The sequence below is a fragment of the Tenrec ecaudatus genome, chromosome X (genome assembly GCF_050624435.1).
Source record: "Tenrec ecaudatus isolate mTenEca1 chromosome X, mTenEca1.hap1, whole genome shotgun sequence".
NCBI classification, from domain to species: Eukaryota; Metazoa; Chordata; class Mammalia; order Afrosoricida; family Tenrecidae; genus Tenrec; species Tenrec ecaudatus.
In genome coordinates, this window is record NC_134548.1 from 18,978,754 (window position 1) to 18,994,956 (window position 16,203).

At 41.8% G+C, this 16,203-nt stretch overlaps 1 protein-coding gene across 1 annotated transcript in view; it reads left to right on the top strand.

The window, feature by feature from the left end:
* The window catches only part of PHEX (phosphate regulating endopeptidase X-linked), a 228,224-nt gene that overhangs the window by 191,732 nt on the left and 20,289 nt on the right, over positions 1-16,203 (top strand). The window contains exon 16 of the mRNA XM_075538878.1: positions 13,472-13,526. Coding sequence (XP_075394993.1) covers positions 13,472-13,526 — 55 coding nt within the window. The remainder of the gene's footprint in view (positions 1-13,471; positions 13,527-16,203) is intronic.

The window sequence follows — 16,203 nt, forward strand, 5'->3', positions numbered from 1 at the left end:
TTTCCGAGGCTGTGCATTGTTCTCAGAAGACTGCCTCCTCTTTCTACTAAGGAGTGCTTGGTGGGTTTGACACAGTGACCTTTTGCTTAGCAGCCGAATGCATTACCTATTCTACCAGCATGCCTTGAAAAATATGGTGGGTCATGTTTATTGTAGAAAAGCTAGACACTTTTTAGATAGCTAAAAAAATTAATTTAGACGGTTCCAAGTTATACGCTGGGCTGCTAACCTCAAGGTCAGTGGTTGGAAAGCTCCGAAGGAGAAAGACTGAGAAGCTTTCTACTCCTATATCGTCTCTGACATTCACAGCGGGCACTTCTACCCTGACCTAGAGGGTGGCTACGAATCAGAATCATTCCATGGCAGTGAGTTTGGATTGGGGGAAGGTTCTTAATAATGACTGAATTAGAGAACTCCCAAACCCAAACAGACTCAAGGTTATGGATCCAACTCTGACTCACAACTCCCAGGTGCATTTTAATTGAATGCAAAATTCCCCTTCCTGAGAGAGGACTGAACCAGGGCTGTGAATGGTTTATTGAGGTTCAACCCCCTGGTGAGACTTTGATTCATAGCTATGTAGAAATCACCTGGGCTCCAGACCCAAGGTGAATTCTAAAATTTTGAAAATGTCTGCTTCCTCTTAGATGGAGGTCATTCTTTACCTGTTTTATGTGATCATTGCTTGCTGGGTCCTTCTTTGTTTCGGATGTCTGTCTGTACAGAGAAACCTGTATGGGGGGAATAACAAAAACAGTAGTTGGATTAATCATTCCCTGGGGCCATGGAAGGGGAGAATGGGGGAGATGCGGAGTCAGCATCCGTGGGTACAAGAAAGACGTAAATATCCCAGGGTTGATTGTGGCGATGACTGCATGACCTTTCTTGATGTGATTGAACTACTGAATTGTATGATATGTTAATTATAGCTCCATAAAATTTAAATTAAAAAAACCACCCGGGAATCCATAAGACAGGCCAATTTTCTCAGCAGGGTCAAATATCAGACTAAACCAGCCTCAGTGGACAACAGTTCCTTCATCACAGGCATGCTAACTTGCTGCCCCTGCGTATAGCCTTCTGTGTTTTCAGACAAGGCTGAACATCATGGACACAAATGTTTTATTTGAATGCCTAAGACATATTGTATCTTCCGACTTAAAAATTCTTAAAGACAAAGCTAAGAATAGATCTTGTTTATACCCTGGGCACTGCCTGAATCACCATGGAAAGTTAGCCACGGTTCGTAATTTTCTTGGATACCTCTCGGTGTACTGGTTACACCATAGGTTTCAGAACGATAGATCAGCCATTCGAAACTCCCAGCTGCTCCTCAGGAGAAAAAAAAAAACTGGGCTTTCTGTTCCCTAAACAGTCTTGGACACACACAGGGGCAGTTCTAGCCTGCCTGCTATGCGGTGAGTCAACACTGACTTCATGGTAGTGACTAATAGCTACACAGATTTCACGGTGAAAGATGAACTCAATAGTGCTTCTCCTTTCATCGAAAACGTCCTGTGTATGTTTTCTATTTTATCACATTTTCCCTAAGCCATCATGCATAAGATTTCACTGAATAAAACAGTACCTTTAATTTATTGGTGAGCATTATATATATATATATTTGTGACTCAGTGTGCAAATCTGAGGCTATTTCTTCAGGGATAAGATCCTTGAGAAAACTAGTACTGATTTCTGTTTCCGCGAACAGTAGTTGGGATGACATACTTGTATTGCATGTGAAAGGTGTTGTAGGGCATCTGGCTGTGGACACTGCTGGGAGGAAATGCACACAACACACTGTTTTGTCTACTTCCTTAACCATTATGAAGGAGCTCCGATGGGGCAGTAGGTTAGTGTTGCATTGGTACTTGCAAGGTTGAAAGTTTCAGTCTTCTGAGGGAGAAAGATGAGGCTGTCTGCCTCAGTCAAGATTCACAGCCTCCGAAACTGTATGGAGCACTTTTACTGACTCACTCTGAGGCAGAATGGACTCAGCCATGGTGAGGTTAGTCTTGTTTTCTTGGTTTAATGTTGATTCATTAGTTAATGAATCAGTTTCATTCTTGAGACCACTGTCTTGCACCCAGATGCGGATCAACGAACCCATCTATTTGTTGAGTCTGGAGTGTGTTGTCAGACGAGGCTGTACCTCTTTGACACAAATGATATTCTTGAATTCGGAGGACACAGTTGTATATAAGAAAGGGCCTAGTGGAATATGCGTACAAGAACCTGAACTTCACAGTGGAAGAAACGGAGTGTTTTCTCTGATACATGTTGAACAATAGCAGCGGTTCTCTTAAATATGGCCCCTGGACTAGTAGCAGCAGCTGCATTTGGGAATGTGGGATAAATGGGCATTCACTGTCAGCCCCCTCACTCTTCCTGAGTCAGAAACGCTGAGGATGGGCTCCAGTCATCTGTTTTGATAAGATTATAAAGAGACCCCGGTTGGAGAACCACTACGTTATAAAAGTAATGGAGGGATGTTCTCTTTGTTTCGTTCTAAAGGTAATTAATCCAGTAAAGAATAGAAGGGCAGTTTTCAAGATGGAGATTTTAAAAGCTGGCCTTCTGCTTGTCAGTTCTAGGCTGATAGATGTGGTGGCAGGAGGTTACCTGCAGGAAGCCAGCAGATGGCTAAGGCATCTTGCTGAATCCCTTGACATGAGTCACAGCTGTTGGGACTCCAGACTTTCTGGAAAAGAGAAGGTTGGCACTCACCAAACCTCTACGAGATGCCAATTTGAAAACAAAAAGAGGGAGAACAAACCCGCTGTTAATCTTAATAGTGACAACAAAGAAATTCCTTTCCAACAAAAATTAAAAGTGCTTTGTAATTGTAGCAATTTCCACCCCCCACCTGAGAGTCTAGAGGAATGGTCTGTGGCTTACCTGATTATAGGAACTAATCCTGACTAAGATATAACACTCATTCTCTCTTAGTGTGCAGATTCACCCTGGATTTTCCAAGGCAGTTTCAATGAGGAAAAGGTCATGCAAAATTTCAGTCTTCAAAGTGTAGTCTGCAAAAATAAAATGAAAAGCCCTATTAGTATGTGTGTTCCTGGGGTTGAGCCGAGGTGGAGAGAAGAGAATGAGACAGGAAGTCTGATGTATAGATTCCCACCAACAGCCATCAAGTTACTTCCACTCAACAAACCTTCTAGGATGGCGTAGAACTGCTCCGCAGGGTTTCTGAGACTAGAAATCTTGATGGGAACAGCCGGCCTCATCTTTTCCGCACAGATTGGCTGGTAGGGTAGAATTGCTGACCTTTGTGGTTACCCAGGGCACTTCCAGTGCCCCTTGATTTATAGATTGGTCAAGTTCAATTTAAGTAATCTCATATGTTCCAAGACCTGTGACTCTGAGTCCTATTTGCATCTTTGAATCATTTGAGTAGATTAAAAAAAATACTGATATTCAGGGCTCCCACAGAGATTTTGGCTAGGTTGGGGCAGGGGTTTGAGCATGACTATTTTTTTTCAAAGTCCCCCAGGAGACTTGAATGTACAGCGGGGTTTAAGCATCCTGCTTACTGAAACCAATGGGTCCAAAAATTCCACATGTACCAGAGAAACTCTCAGGGTGTGTTGAAAATTCTGGGCCCCATTTCCAGAGTTCCTGATTCAGAAGGTCAAGAGTAGGGCCTAATAATTTGTATCTGTAATAAGATTTCAAGCGGGGCTGATACACTAGTGATCTGGGGCCAACACTTTGAGGACCAGTGTCTTAAATTATTCTTATCTCATCCCTGCAACTGGTCTTGAATTTAATATATTTTACCCATTAGTGTAGAGGTGTTTTTCGGTGCCATTGGGTCAGTTATGATTTATACAGACCCTGTGTACTAAAGAATGAAATGCTGCCAGGTCCTGCCCCCTCCTAACAATCATTATGTGGGAGCCCATTACTGTAGCTGCTGCATCCATCCATCTTGTCAGGGGTCTTCCTCTTTTTCGCTGACCCTGTACTTTACCAAGCATGACGTCCTTCTCCAGGGACTGATCTCTCCTGATAACATGTCTAAAGAATGTGAGATGACATCTTCCCATCCTAGCTTCAAAGGTGCTTCCTTGCTGTACTTTGTCCATGATAGATTTGTTGTTCTTCTGGCAGACCACGATATTTCAATATTCTTCACCAACACCATAATTCAAAGAACAACTTCTTTTTTAGTCTTCCTTATTCATTGTCCAGCTTTACCATATATAGGAGGTGATTGAAAATGCCATGGGTCAGGGGCATCTTAGTTTTCAAGGTGACATCTTTGCTCTTTAACACTATAGCTAGGTCTTTTTCATCAGACCTGCCCAATGCAGTACATGATTTGATTTCTTGTTGCCTGCTTCTACAACCATTGATTGCAAAGCCAAGTAAAATGAAATTCTTGACAAATTGAATCTATTGGTCAGGTAGTAAGTACTTTTGTTTTCTTGAGAATGAGCTGTCATTCATACCAAAGGCTGTATTCTTTGATCTTCATTAGTACGTCTTCCTTGTTTTGAACAAGCAAGGTTGTACTATCTGCATATCACCGGTTGGTCCCATACAGATAAGTATAATGAAAAGATACAACCCCATGACTCACCTTTCTTATTTTTAAGCCACTGATTAATATAAGCGTCCATGTAAAGACACCTTTCTTCCAGGACCCCCTACACATCAAATACTATATATCCAGAATTTCTTTTAAAACATACTTAAATTTAAACGTACACACCAGGGAACTTTGGTGCATCTTAATTTATAGCTCTTACAAGATTTTTTTTAATGGCTACATCTTTTCTTTACTACATTGTAGTAGATCCCTTATGTTAGTCTGGGTTGTCTATAGAAACAAATTGATAGACGCTCATATGTGTATAAGAAAGAGCTTTATAAACAAGAACAATGGAATATTGAGAAAATATTCCAGTCCATCCAGATCAAGTCCATTAGTCAGATATTTGCCCATATGTCCGGTACCAGTCTATAATTTCCTCTTCAGACACACGAAATACATGCAATGATGCTAAAGGCATGAAGATCACAGGCCGGTGGGTACAAAGTCTTGTGGATCCAGTGGTGATAGAAGCATCTCAGCACTGGCGTGGGTTTCCATGTGGCTCCTCCAGCTTCAGGGCTTTGGCTGCATCAGCATAGCTCCAAATGGCTTGTCAGGAATGTCTTGCAGGGAGTGTATCTGTCCCGTCTCCAGCGAGCTGTTTATCTCCTTAGCGCCTCCAAATGAGGTCATCAAGCTGTGACCTGATGGACAAGCTAAACTCTACCCCTTCGCTCTTAAGTCTCAAGTTGACAACAAATTATGTAATAAATTATGCCCTTGAAGGACATTTGTAAGTTCAAAGCTTAACCATAAACCTCGGAATGCCAGAGGTATTCAGAAAAAATGTTAGTTGTCAATGAATATCATAGAAACTGCATCATCATAAAACCACACTTGACTATTCCCAATTCTTTTAATAATGTGACGTAAATATGCTAACATCTTTTTTTTGTGATTTGGAATAGTTTGAGTAGAATTGGTATCGGCTTTTTGAATGTTTGGCTGAGTTCACTAATGAAGCCATCTAGGTGAGGATTTTTTTTTCCCTCTTGGGAGTTTTTTAATGACATCATCAATTTCTTCATTTGTCAATTGAAATTCTCTACCTTGGTGTTAGGTGGTTTATGTATTTCTAGAAATTTGTCTATACCTTCTAAAATTTCAAATTTATTGGAGTGCATTTCTTCCTAATATTCTTTATCTCAGTTGGGTCTATTTTGAAGTGGCCTATTTCATTTCTTTTAAAAAAATCATTTTATTTGGGTCTTGTACAGCTCATATCACCATCCATCCATTGGGTCAAGCTCATTTGTACATATGTTGCTATCATCGTTTTCAAAACATTTTCTTTCTCCTTGAGTCCTTGGCCTCAGCTCATTTACCCCCTTCCCCGGCCCTGCCACCCTCATGAATCATGGATAATTTATAATTTTTTCCATGTTTTACACTGACTGATGTTTCCCTTCACCCACTTTCTTGTTGTCCATCCCCCTGGGGGTGTTATATGCAGATCATTGTGATTGGGTCCCCCTTCCTCCCCCCACCTTTCCCTTCCCCTCCTAGTATTGCTACTCTCATTATATGTCCTGAGGGGTTTATCTGTTCTGGATTCCCTGTGTTTCCAGCTCCTACCTGTACCACTGTATATGCTCTGGTCTAGCCGGAATTGTAAGGTAGAATTGGGGTCATGATCGTGGGGGGCGGGGAGAGGAAGCATTAAAGAACTAAAGGAAAGTTGTATGTTTCCTGAGTGTTGCACTGCATCCTGACTGGCTTGTTTCTTCCTTGTGACCCTTCTGTAAGGGGATGTCCATTTGTCTACAGATGGGCTTTGGGTCTCCACTCTGCTTTCCCCCTCATTCACATTGATAGGCGTTTTAGTTCTGGGTCCATTTCATTTCTCAATGGCGCTATTTACATGAGAAGAGACAAAAAGTAGCTCCAAAATGTAATTGGCATTACATAGTGACACGAAGTCCAGGTTTAGTTACTTCTTCTAGCATAAGTTTCCAGGTAGTTGAGCTGTGTTCAGTGCCTGCTCGGTTACTGAACAACCTAAGGCAAGAAGAGGATGGTAGCTGGAGGGAAACGAAACGTAGAATGTGAATCTGGGAAAACGTCTCTAGGGCCTGCCTTTGGTTTTCTACTTGGGCCAAGTTTTGCTTGTCCCAGAGTTTGTCTTTGTAACTCTTGTATCAACCAATGTTGACTAAACTTAATTGGGTTCTGAGCAAAAGGCATAGTGCGTTTCCTTAGGACACGGTTGCTAAACGAACCTGTCCCAGTGAATGAGAGTTATCTCAGGTTCAGCAAGTTGACTCTCATAATCTTAAAGTCATAATCTTGTCTGGAGCTACAAGTTTCCAGGAAAAGTTAGTTGCCCTGATCAATCTGAGCTTTAGGACGTATTTATTATTGTAATGCCACATTTATTTTGCTTCTTTTAGCATAGTATAGAAAACAAAAGGAGCCCTTATCTCATAGCTCAGACCCTAAGAAAAATATGTTCATGGGTAGCAAACTCTCACTGTATAGAAAGATACGAACCAACGTTAATGACTTTTGTGTAGATTTACCAGACTTTTCTATGCTATATATTATTTCTATAATATTTCCTTTTAGTCATATCAGTTGATTACATTGACCTACACAAAATTGATAGCATTACTTTCATGTCCACAGTTGCTTTGACCACCTACTACCACAATTCCCAATTTTCTCCAAGAGGTTACCATTGTGATCTGTATTTTTGCAGAACACAATTCATTAATGATATAAGTGGTATTTTACCATCTATACACAATACTCTGTATCTTGTTTTATTCCACCAATAGTCCTTGGACATTTTTATTTGCTAGATTATTGAGATTTACCTCTTTTTAGTTGTATTGCAGCCCATAATATCAGTTCCACTAGAATTCAGTTACCCCCTCCCCTATGGGCTACTGCATTTATTTGACATTTTCCGCAGTTACACGCAGTGCCACAACAGACATGTTTGGACATGACTCCACAGTGACTGGACAATGGTCATCACCCTGTGATTACTGGGTCAGCAGCCTCAGGATCACTGGGGAGCGTCTTGCTATGAGTGCTGTATGCTGTCAAATCAATTCCAATTCATAGCAACCCTCTACCTAAACCAAACCTTTGCCATTAGGTTGGTTCTGACTTATAGGGACTACATAGCACACAGTCAAAATGCCCTGTAGGGTTTTCTACACTGAAATCTTTATGGGAGCAGATTGCCAGATCAGTTCTCCCATGGAACAGCTGGTGCATTTGAATTTCTATCCTTTTGTGACTAAAGCTTGCTACATGTATAAGATTCTTTACATGGGTTATTTAGAGAAGCAACACCAGTTATGGATATCTATATCTATATCTATCTATCTAGATATATAGACATTTATATCAAGAAAGTGGCTCACACAGTTGAAGAGTCGGGTAAGTCCAATCCAGATCAAGCCTGTGCATCAGATATTAAACTGTTTTGTTTTTTTCCTGACTGGCCTAGCTGCCGGGGATGATGCATCAGGAAACAGGAAGATAATACAGGAAGAGTAAACAGGAAGGCCACAGCTGGTGGAGGCAGAGGCAAATTAATCCAAGGTCAGCTGGTCAGATGGCAGACTTTTATAGCTTCCAGGGTTAGCAAGCAATATGGCAGGCTATTGGCTCAAGTTTCAACAATTGAAAGTTGATGAACCAGATGCAGGACCCAGACCAACAAGCAGCAACGAAGCTCTCCAGAGGTCTAATTATGTATGAAACAAGCCACACATGCCGGTGGCTATGATCTTCCTACAGCTGTTTGCCTGCTCATAGCAGATCCCATAATGAAGTTGATAAATTCTGCTAAATCACATCATGGGAGAGGCTTGCTTCATCTGCCAAATCTTGACCCAGCCAAATTAACACAAAACTTCAGTATCACACTACAGATGCAAACTCTTGGCCTTACAGAGCCTCTGAGGCTGGGGACCAGCAATCTGTGTTTTCACAAGATCTCCAGGTAATTCTGACACCTTTTAAATTTAGGAAACACTCGCCCGGCTATATGTGTATGATACAAAATGTATGATGGGGTTCCATTTTAATGACTTGGTCATAAGGCAGTTATTATATAAGTCAAATACTTTTAAAAGTTTTCATTATATTGCCTTTTACTCTCATGTTCTCTAAAAATCTGAGCATTATTTGTCTTTGGCGTTGTTCAGAAAAGGTTGCCAGACTAGACACTAAGCTATATTAAAACAAAACAAAAACCAGACAGTCATAGCTTCAATTTGTCATAGCTTGTGATCCCAATTCTATGTTACAAATCAGACTAGACCAGAGGATGTACACTGGTACAGATAGGAACTGGAAACACAGGGAATCCAGGGCAGATGATCCCTTCTGAAGCAATGGTGGCAGTGGCGATACCGGGAGAGTGGAGTAGAGAGGGGCAGCCGATTATCTACATATAATCTCCTCCCGGGGGGACGGACAACAGAAAAGTTGGTGAAGGGAGACATCGGACAGAGTAAGATATGACAAAATAATAATTTATAAATTACCAAGGGTTCATGAGGGAGGGGAAAAAATGAGCTGATGCCAGGGGCTTACATGGAGAGCAAATGTTTTGAGAATGATGAGCGTAACGAATGTACAAATGTGCTTTATACAATTGATGTATGTATGGACTGTGTTAAGTTTTATGCGCCGCCAATAAAATGATTAAAAACACATCTAAAAAAGGACTACCTACATACCCCAAAACAAAACAAAACCCAACCCAAACTCACTGGCATTTGAGTCTATCCCAACTCATAGTAACCCTGTAGTATGGATAGTATTGATGTGCCGCTGCCAGTTTGTAAGACTGTGACTCTTTATGGGAGTAGAAAGCTTTCTCTTTCTCCTGAGGAGCAGCGGTTAGTTTCGAACTGCTGCCCTTGTGGTTAGCAGCCCAATGCATAATCACTCTTTGACCAGGGTTCCTATATAGACATATATACATACATATTCCTAAATAGTCAATTTTTTTAGAACACACCCTATGTGGTCCTCAAAATTACTGTGCCATGCACAATTGTACAATAGGAGCCAGAGAACTTATCAGAAAAATAGGTATAGGGGCATAAAAGGAAACACTTCATCAGTGGTACATAATGAAAATAAAGCCAGGAGACTAGTAGAAATGATAGCACCATTTTACACACGTTACACGATAAGAAATACATAAAAAAACAGGACACTTTCCAGTGAAAATGTTTTCCCACATGATATTGTGTTGGAACACATTCATTTTTCATCACAAATGCTATAGCAGAAATGACATCATATTCCTATACACACACACGAGGGTGCTTCAAAAACTTGGTGACAAAGTTCCATTATCTTTGGATTCCATTTCCCTGGAACTTTTTAAAGCTGCCATATACATTTATATATGTACTACACAAAAGGGACTCCTTAGACTGTATTGACTAGCATTTTCCCTTGCTAGCTTATTTCCTTTAGAGCATTCTCTATAAAAGCACACAGAGAACTGTTCGTACTTTTAAAATGGCCTTTAAAGGATTAATCAACTAAATCTCTCTCCAAAGGGTTCCAAAACGTACATGCTTCCTACACACTAGCCAATACTACCCTGTGTCAAGTTTCTTGATTTCTGCTAATTGAATCGTTAAGAATTTTCCTTCCCTCTCTCTCTGTACATACATACATGCTTGCATGTGTGTGTGGGATTGCTAGCTGCCATCGTTAGTCCTACTCATCTTGAAGCCACACACAAAAGAAAAAACACTGCCCAGTCTTCCATCATCCCTAAGACAGGTTGCTGACGGGCCACACACTTACACTGTGAGTAATGCCTCCCACAAATAGCAAAAGGAGTTAGACGAGTGTCAAGCCGGTGGCGAAGCAGTGTTGGGATGGAACTAAGAACCAGATGAGTATACAGGAAAACATTTCCAAAAGTATTATAAAGTATTTCCTGTCCAGTTGTTTATTACTGCTAACTTTGCTAAATGGAACTTAATCCACCTTGTGAGATAGGAGACTGAGCTTAGCCTGTTGGGATGTGATCTATCTCCTAGTAGATGAGTGTGTCAGGCAAGGCATGTTCTTGCCCTGAGTGCTTCTTTCATGAAGGGAGGAACACTACTTGGAAATTTCTGTTGCCAGCTGTGAGATTGTTCAGCAAATTTAAACTAATACATTTATATTTGAGAACCTTTGGGGGTCAAGGCAGACTGTGATCTTGCTCTGATGAGTGTAGAAAGAGAAGAAACTGGGGAGGGGGAAGACTTTAAGCACATCACAGACCAATTTTTATCAGTGAAAGCTAGGGGGCGGGGTGCAGGTATAATTTTCATGGAGTGCCATAAGGTCTTCAGTGAAAGATGAATGGGTTCGACTTGTGCCTTTGAGCTGATATTAAGGAGCTCTGGTGGCTCTGTGGCTTTGATGTTGCGCTTCTAGCAATAAGGTTGGTAGTTCAAACCCACCAGCTGCTCCACAAGAGCAAGACGAGGCTGTCTTCTCTTGTAAAGATTCATAGCCTCAAAACACTACGTGGTGTTTGCTGTGAGTTGGAATCAATTTGATGGCTTTGGGTTGCTTATGAAAACGTTATCAACAGGATGGGTGTCAGGTGTTTGGATAGGGACCGACGTCAGTGTTTGCTATAGGTGCTTTTTTTCCCATAGATACATACATTTCTGCCCCCTCATCACTAATCCATTCATTCCAGCCAAACTTGCCTCAGGGCATCAGACTCGGTTGAGCACTATTTGGTTCCACAGCCCTGACAAGCTGAGCAGATATAGCTCAGTAGGCCAATGCCATGCCTGATAGCAGTGTTTCTCAACCTTTCTCATGCCGTGACCCTGTCATACAGTTCCTCATGTGGTGACCACCAGTCATTTTGCTACTGTGATGAATTGGGTGACCCCTGTGAAAGGGTCGCTTGACCCCCAAAGGGGTTGCGACCCACAGGTTGAGAACTGCTGCCTTATAGGCTTGTGTGTTTGGGGTCTCTAACAGCAAAAGTGACAGAGAGGTTCATGCACGTGCCAGATGTTTGCCTGTGAAGAAGTTGGAAGCAGAAATAAGGTTTCCAGCTGGGCCCATTACCAGGCAAAGAGGCCATGAGTTTAATCATTAAATCATATTGGGTTATATGGTTTATTAGGAAATATCATTATTGCTCGATGACATTCTGTGAAATGGAATTTTCATGTAAACGGTGGTGATTTGCATATATGCAATATATATTTGCATATATACACTCAAGTCAGATTAATATACTAAAAGTAATAAGCCACAAAATGTGTGTGTGTGTGTGGGGGGGCGGATACCAGTGTAAAGATACTAGCCTATTTAAGGAAGTGTAGGAATTATGCAGATTAACATGACATCCAAGTCATATTAGATGCGGTTTTCTTGATGTGCAAGCAGCAGGAAGAGAGTGAACTATAGCTGAACCCATCTCTGTTTTGCAATTAGGCTTTTGCATCTTGAAATCTCAAGCTATGATAGGGTAATTAATAAACTCAATGAATGTGTGTGTGTGTGTGTGTGTGTGTGTGTGTGTGAGAGAGAGAGAGAGAGAGAGATAGAGCGGACGTTTCATTTGAACATAAGGACTTGCTCTCCCGCCCTCATTGCCACCTCTTAGCGCCCTATCATGGGGAGGGGGGGAGGTAGAAAGGAACTTTGGCGAGGACAAAGAAGAGAAACCATTGTCACGCATAGCTTTGTTGCACGCAAGGACCTTGCAGTTCATTTCTGATTTTCTGTTGCCACTCTCTCTCTGCAGTGGTGAAAGCCTACAATGGTAGCTTCTGTGATCAAATGTGGGATCAGTTACAAGGCCAAAGCGTTTCTCAGCTACACAGTTGTTTGCAGGCCCCCTGTCCACCAAGCAGGAAAAAGTGCCATTTAAAGTGGCCATGTCTTTCCCGGTCTCCTTCAGCTTGTCACAGAGCTGTTTCTTTGCTCTTTAATGCTACTCTCCACCACCTACCTGTCAGTTCCTCATCCTGTGGTAGCTTGTCTGCTTCCAAAAATGACCGATGGAAACCCTCTGGGCCACAACAGAACAGTGTCTGATAAATTACTGGAAGATGACCCCGCGAGGTTGGGATACATTGAAAACGCACAGTAGTTGCCACAATGGACTTGAACATGCCACCAATCATGAAGATAGCGATGCCCTGTTCTGCTGCATGCGGGGTCACTGTGAGTCGGAGCCGATCGGATGGCAATCAATGGCAAGAGTGCCATTCTAAGAAAAAAATAAAATGAAAATCTGGCATGAAGTTCCCATTCATTTTTACATTATGCATTGCCAGTTTGCGATGCAAATAGAAGAGCTCTCCAGTTATCTGTGGACTCGCCGAAAGGGCGAGTTTGTATTTGTATTTGTAGCTTGTACATGCATCTATATTTTGTTCCTGCCAGAACAATGAGAAGAACACTACACCACCGAAGTCAACGGTTTTGAATTCACTTCTGAATATGTGTGCATTCTACCACTCCTACCTTCAGCTTATTGATGACGAAGGACCAAAGGAAAAGGGCTTGTGGGCCATCCCTTTCCTGTTACGTCATTTTCAGCATAATGGGTTGGCTCATACAGGGGAGTAACATGCACCAGCAAGATGATGATTGGGTTCCTTGGTCATTGTTCATGTTTCTTCGAACGCTGTGGTCTCCTTTTGATGATCAAGGAAAATTTTAGTTTAAATGGAAATCATGGCCCCTATCAGAGTTCCACTTATTAGTTCCTAGAGGTACTTTCTCTTTTCTTAGAGAGTGAGTATGAGTAAGAGTGAGTCAGTCACAGTGAGTGCGAGTCCCTAGGGGTACTTTCCGTGGAATCAATCTCTGTAGCCTTACAATTTTCGTTTGCCTTTCCCCCAGGATTTCCAGCAGGAGAACTCCAGAAGCCATTCTTTTGGGGAACAGAGTATCCCCGGTAAGTAAATTCATAGAGAAAATTATTATTTTTACACAAATCTGTGCTTGCTTATGTTTTTGCACACCATTCCACCCTATTGCACCTTCGGTTCCTGTGTTTGTGATGTGTGTGTTGTTTATGATATATGAAAGCATACCGTTTAAAGTCAAAATGCAAAGCCAGGCAGTTACTCAACAGAACTAGATGATGGAATCTAGTGCAGGCAAACCCCCAACTCGCCATTTGAGGCCTTTGTTTTCTGACCCTTATTATTATGGTGGATGCCTGGACAGGAAGGCTAACTTCCACTTAGGAGGCTTTTCATGTGTATGTATTTCGCCACCCACTGATGCACCCTACAGCTCTTTGCACCTTGAAGGCTGGTTGGGATTGGGCTGATGGCAAAGAACTAAAATCATTCCAGAGGGAAGAATCATTGTGAGAAAAAGAAGGAAGAGTACGCGCGGTTGAGTTTGGTTGGCTCAAGTGTGGTGTATTGAGGGAAGCCGTGGAAGAGAAGGCAGGAAACGGATGCCGAGGTTTGGTATGAGAAGGTTCTGAAGGCGTGAACAATAATAAATAGAAAATATTGAAGATGCTGAGCATATGACTAAGATCATCAAATTGTCTGCAGACGTAGAATGTTGGTAACTGTAAAATCACGTCCACATCAACAGGATCTGGAATTACTGAAACCAATTTCTGGGTCGTTCATACCAACAAATTAGAGATACTTCAGACTTTCCAAATACAGTGAGGATTCTGGTGCTATCCCCACTTTTATTATATGCCTTTGCTTACTGGGTGACAGTGCACAGAAATTAGTTTTGATCGTATCCATTTAGTCACTTCCATTTTGGTTTGCCCAGCTCAGCTCTCACTTGAGTACTGGGTCTAATTAAAGGACCTAAACAGGCTGCATCCATTAGGGGAGAGGACTGGGTCTGGCGTAAGACACCATTTCCCAAAGTGTGTTCCATCAAGTTGTAATAGAAGCTGACGTCTTCCCCCTCCCCACGCTTTGGAGAGTCACCCTACTCGGCCGCATACATATTCCCAAGAAGCTGTGTCCCCAAAGCAACCTCTTTAAATGCGTTTAGCTCAGAGGCTTCCTGATGCCCTCCCATGCCCAGGTGATGCTCTACTGTTATCGAATCAGTTTGGGGAAACACTGATCTAGAGTTAATGAGTGAACACTTGAAGATGTCAAGAGTGTACTTAAGTGGGGGGGGGGGCTCTGTAGTTGTCTTCACATTGTCAAAGAAAAGCTAGGTAACAGGAAAAGTGCTTGTATTCAGGCCTCTAAGAAGGTGCTCACCTCGAGAGCACCCAGCTATAGGAAGGAGATTTTTATTTCATTTATGGTAGAATCGCTCAAGGAAGCTATGGGCTGCCTCAGGGATAGGAAGAGGGGTGAGCTCCTGGCCATTGAAAATGCTTATGGAGAAGTCTCATGACTAGTAGCCCGGGCTTTTGTTGAGGCAGGGAGGTTTCATGCTTCTGGGAAGGAGTTGAACGAGATGACCTTTAAGCAACTTCTAGCACCAGGATTTTCATGAATTCGCACCCCTAGCATGCTCCAGCTCTGGAGATGTGTAGTCCAGCAGTGTAATTGGCTGTGGACCGCAAACCCTGTGTATATGCTCACCCCATTGAGTAGTAAGAACAAAAGATAAATTGAGCAGGTAAAATTGCCGTCTTTCCCACTGTATTTTTGGGAGGATAGATTTTCTCAGCAGGACGTCTTCCTGTCCACCCCCTGTCCCCAAATCAGTTGCATTTCAAAATGTGCACCAGTTTTTTAAATAAATGACATGCTTTTAAAGAATGCTCATTGATACAATGGAGAATGTGAGTTTAATATTATAAACCATGGTCACTGCAAGGCTTAGTCATCTAAAATGACTTTTTCCTTTGTCTCTTGCATACAGGATTGTGATTATATAACTGAGAATTGAAAGGTACAATCATTTCCAGAATTCTCAATCACCCTTTGGAAAAAGAGAGGCTCATTAGGGCAGTCCTGCTTACATAACCATTATTGTAGGGCAGTTTCTATAAGCTTCCATGGTTCATCCCGAATCCAGGCAGTCAGGAGCACTGAGTAAGTGTTGTCCAGGATGCTGCACTGTTCTCAGGGATGAGAGACCTGGAAACACGAAATGGTACAGGCTGTTCACGGGTAGCTACTGCTGCAAAAATTAGCACTATGTCAAATTACAAGTTTGTTGCACACTGCTATGATAGCTCTATGATTGAAATGCATAATTTTACTCTTACTCCTTTAATGAAGGTTTGCAATGATGGAAAAACAGTAGGAAACTTTTTTTTTCAAATGCAAATTACCTTGCAGGAAAGAAATTACAAAGGAAAGAATTGCCACCAAGGGGAAAAATGAAATCTTACAGCACTTCCTTGGGTATAGTTGAGACAAACAATTAGCAGGTTAAGGATCATTATGTCCTGTAATAACATGTTGCTTTGAAAATTTCTGTTCCTTCCAGTTATGGTTCCTGTTTGCTGTCTGACTCTGATGTTGCATGTCAGGCACCGACTACAAAATATTTTTAGCCTAACTGTGAGTCTCATGAAGACTCCCTACAGTAAGGATTCTAAGTGATTCCTTATAATCCTCATCCAGATGTTCAATGGCTAGCATATGTTATCATTCACTTGCATGAAATGGTAAAATTAA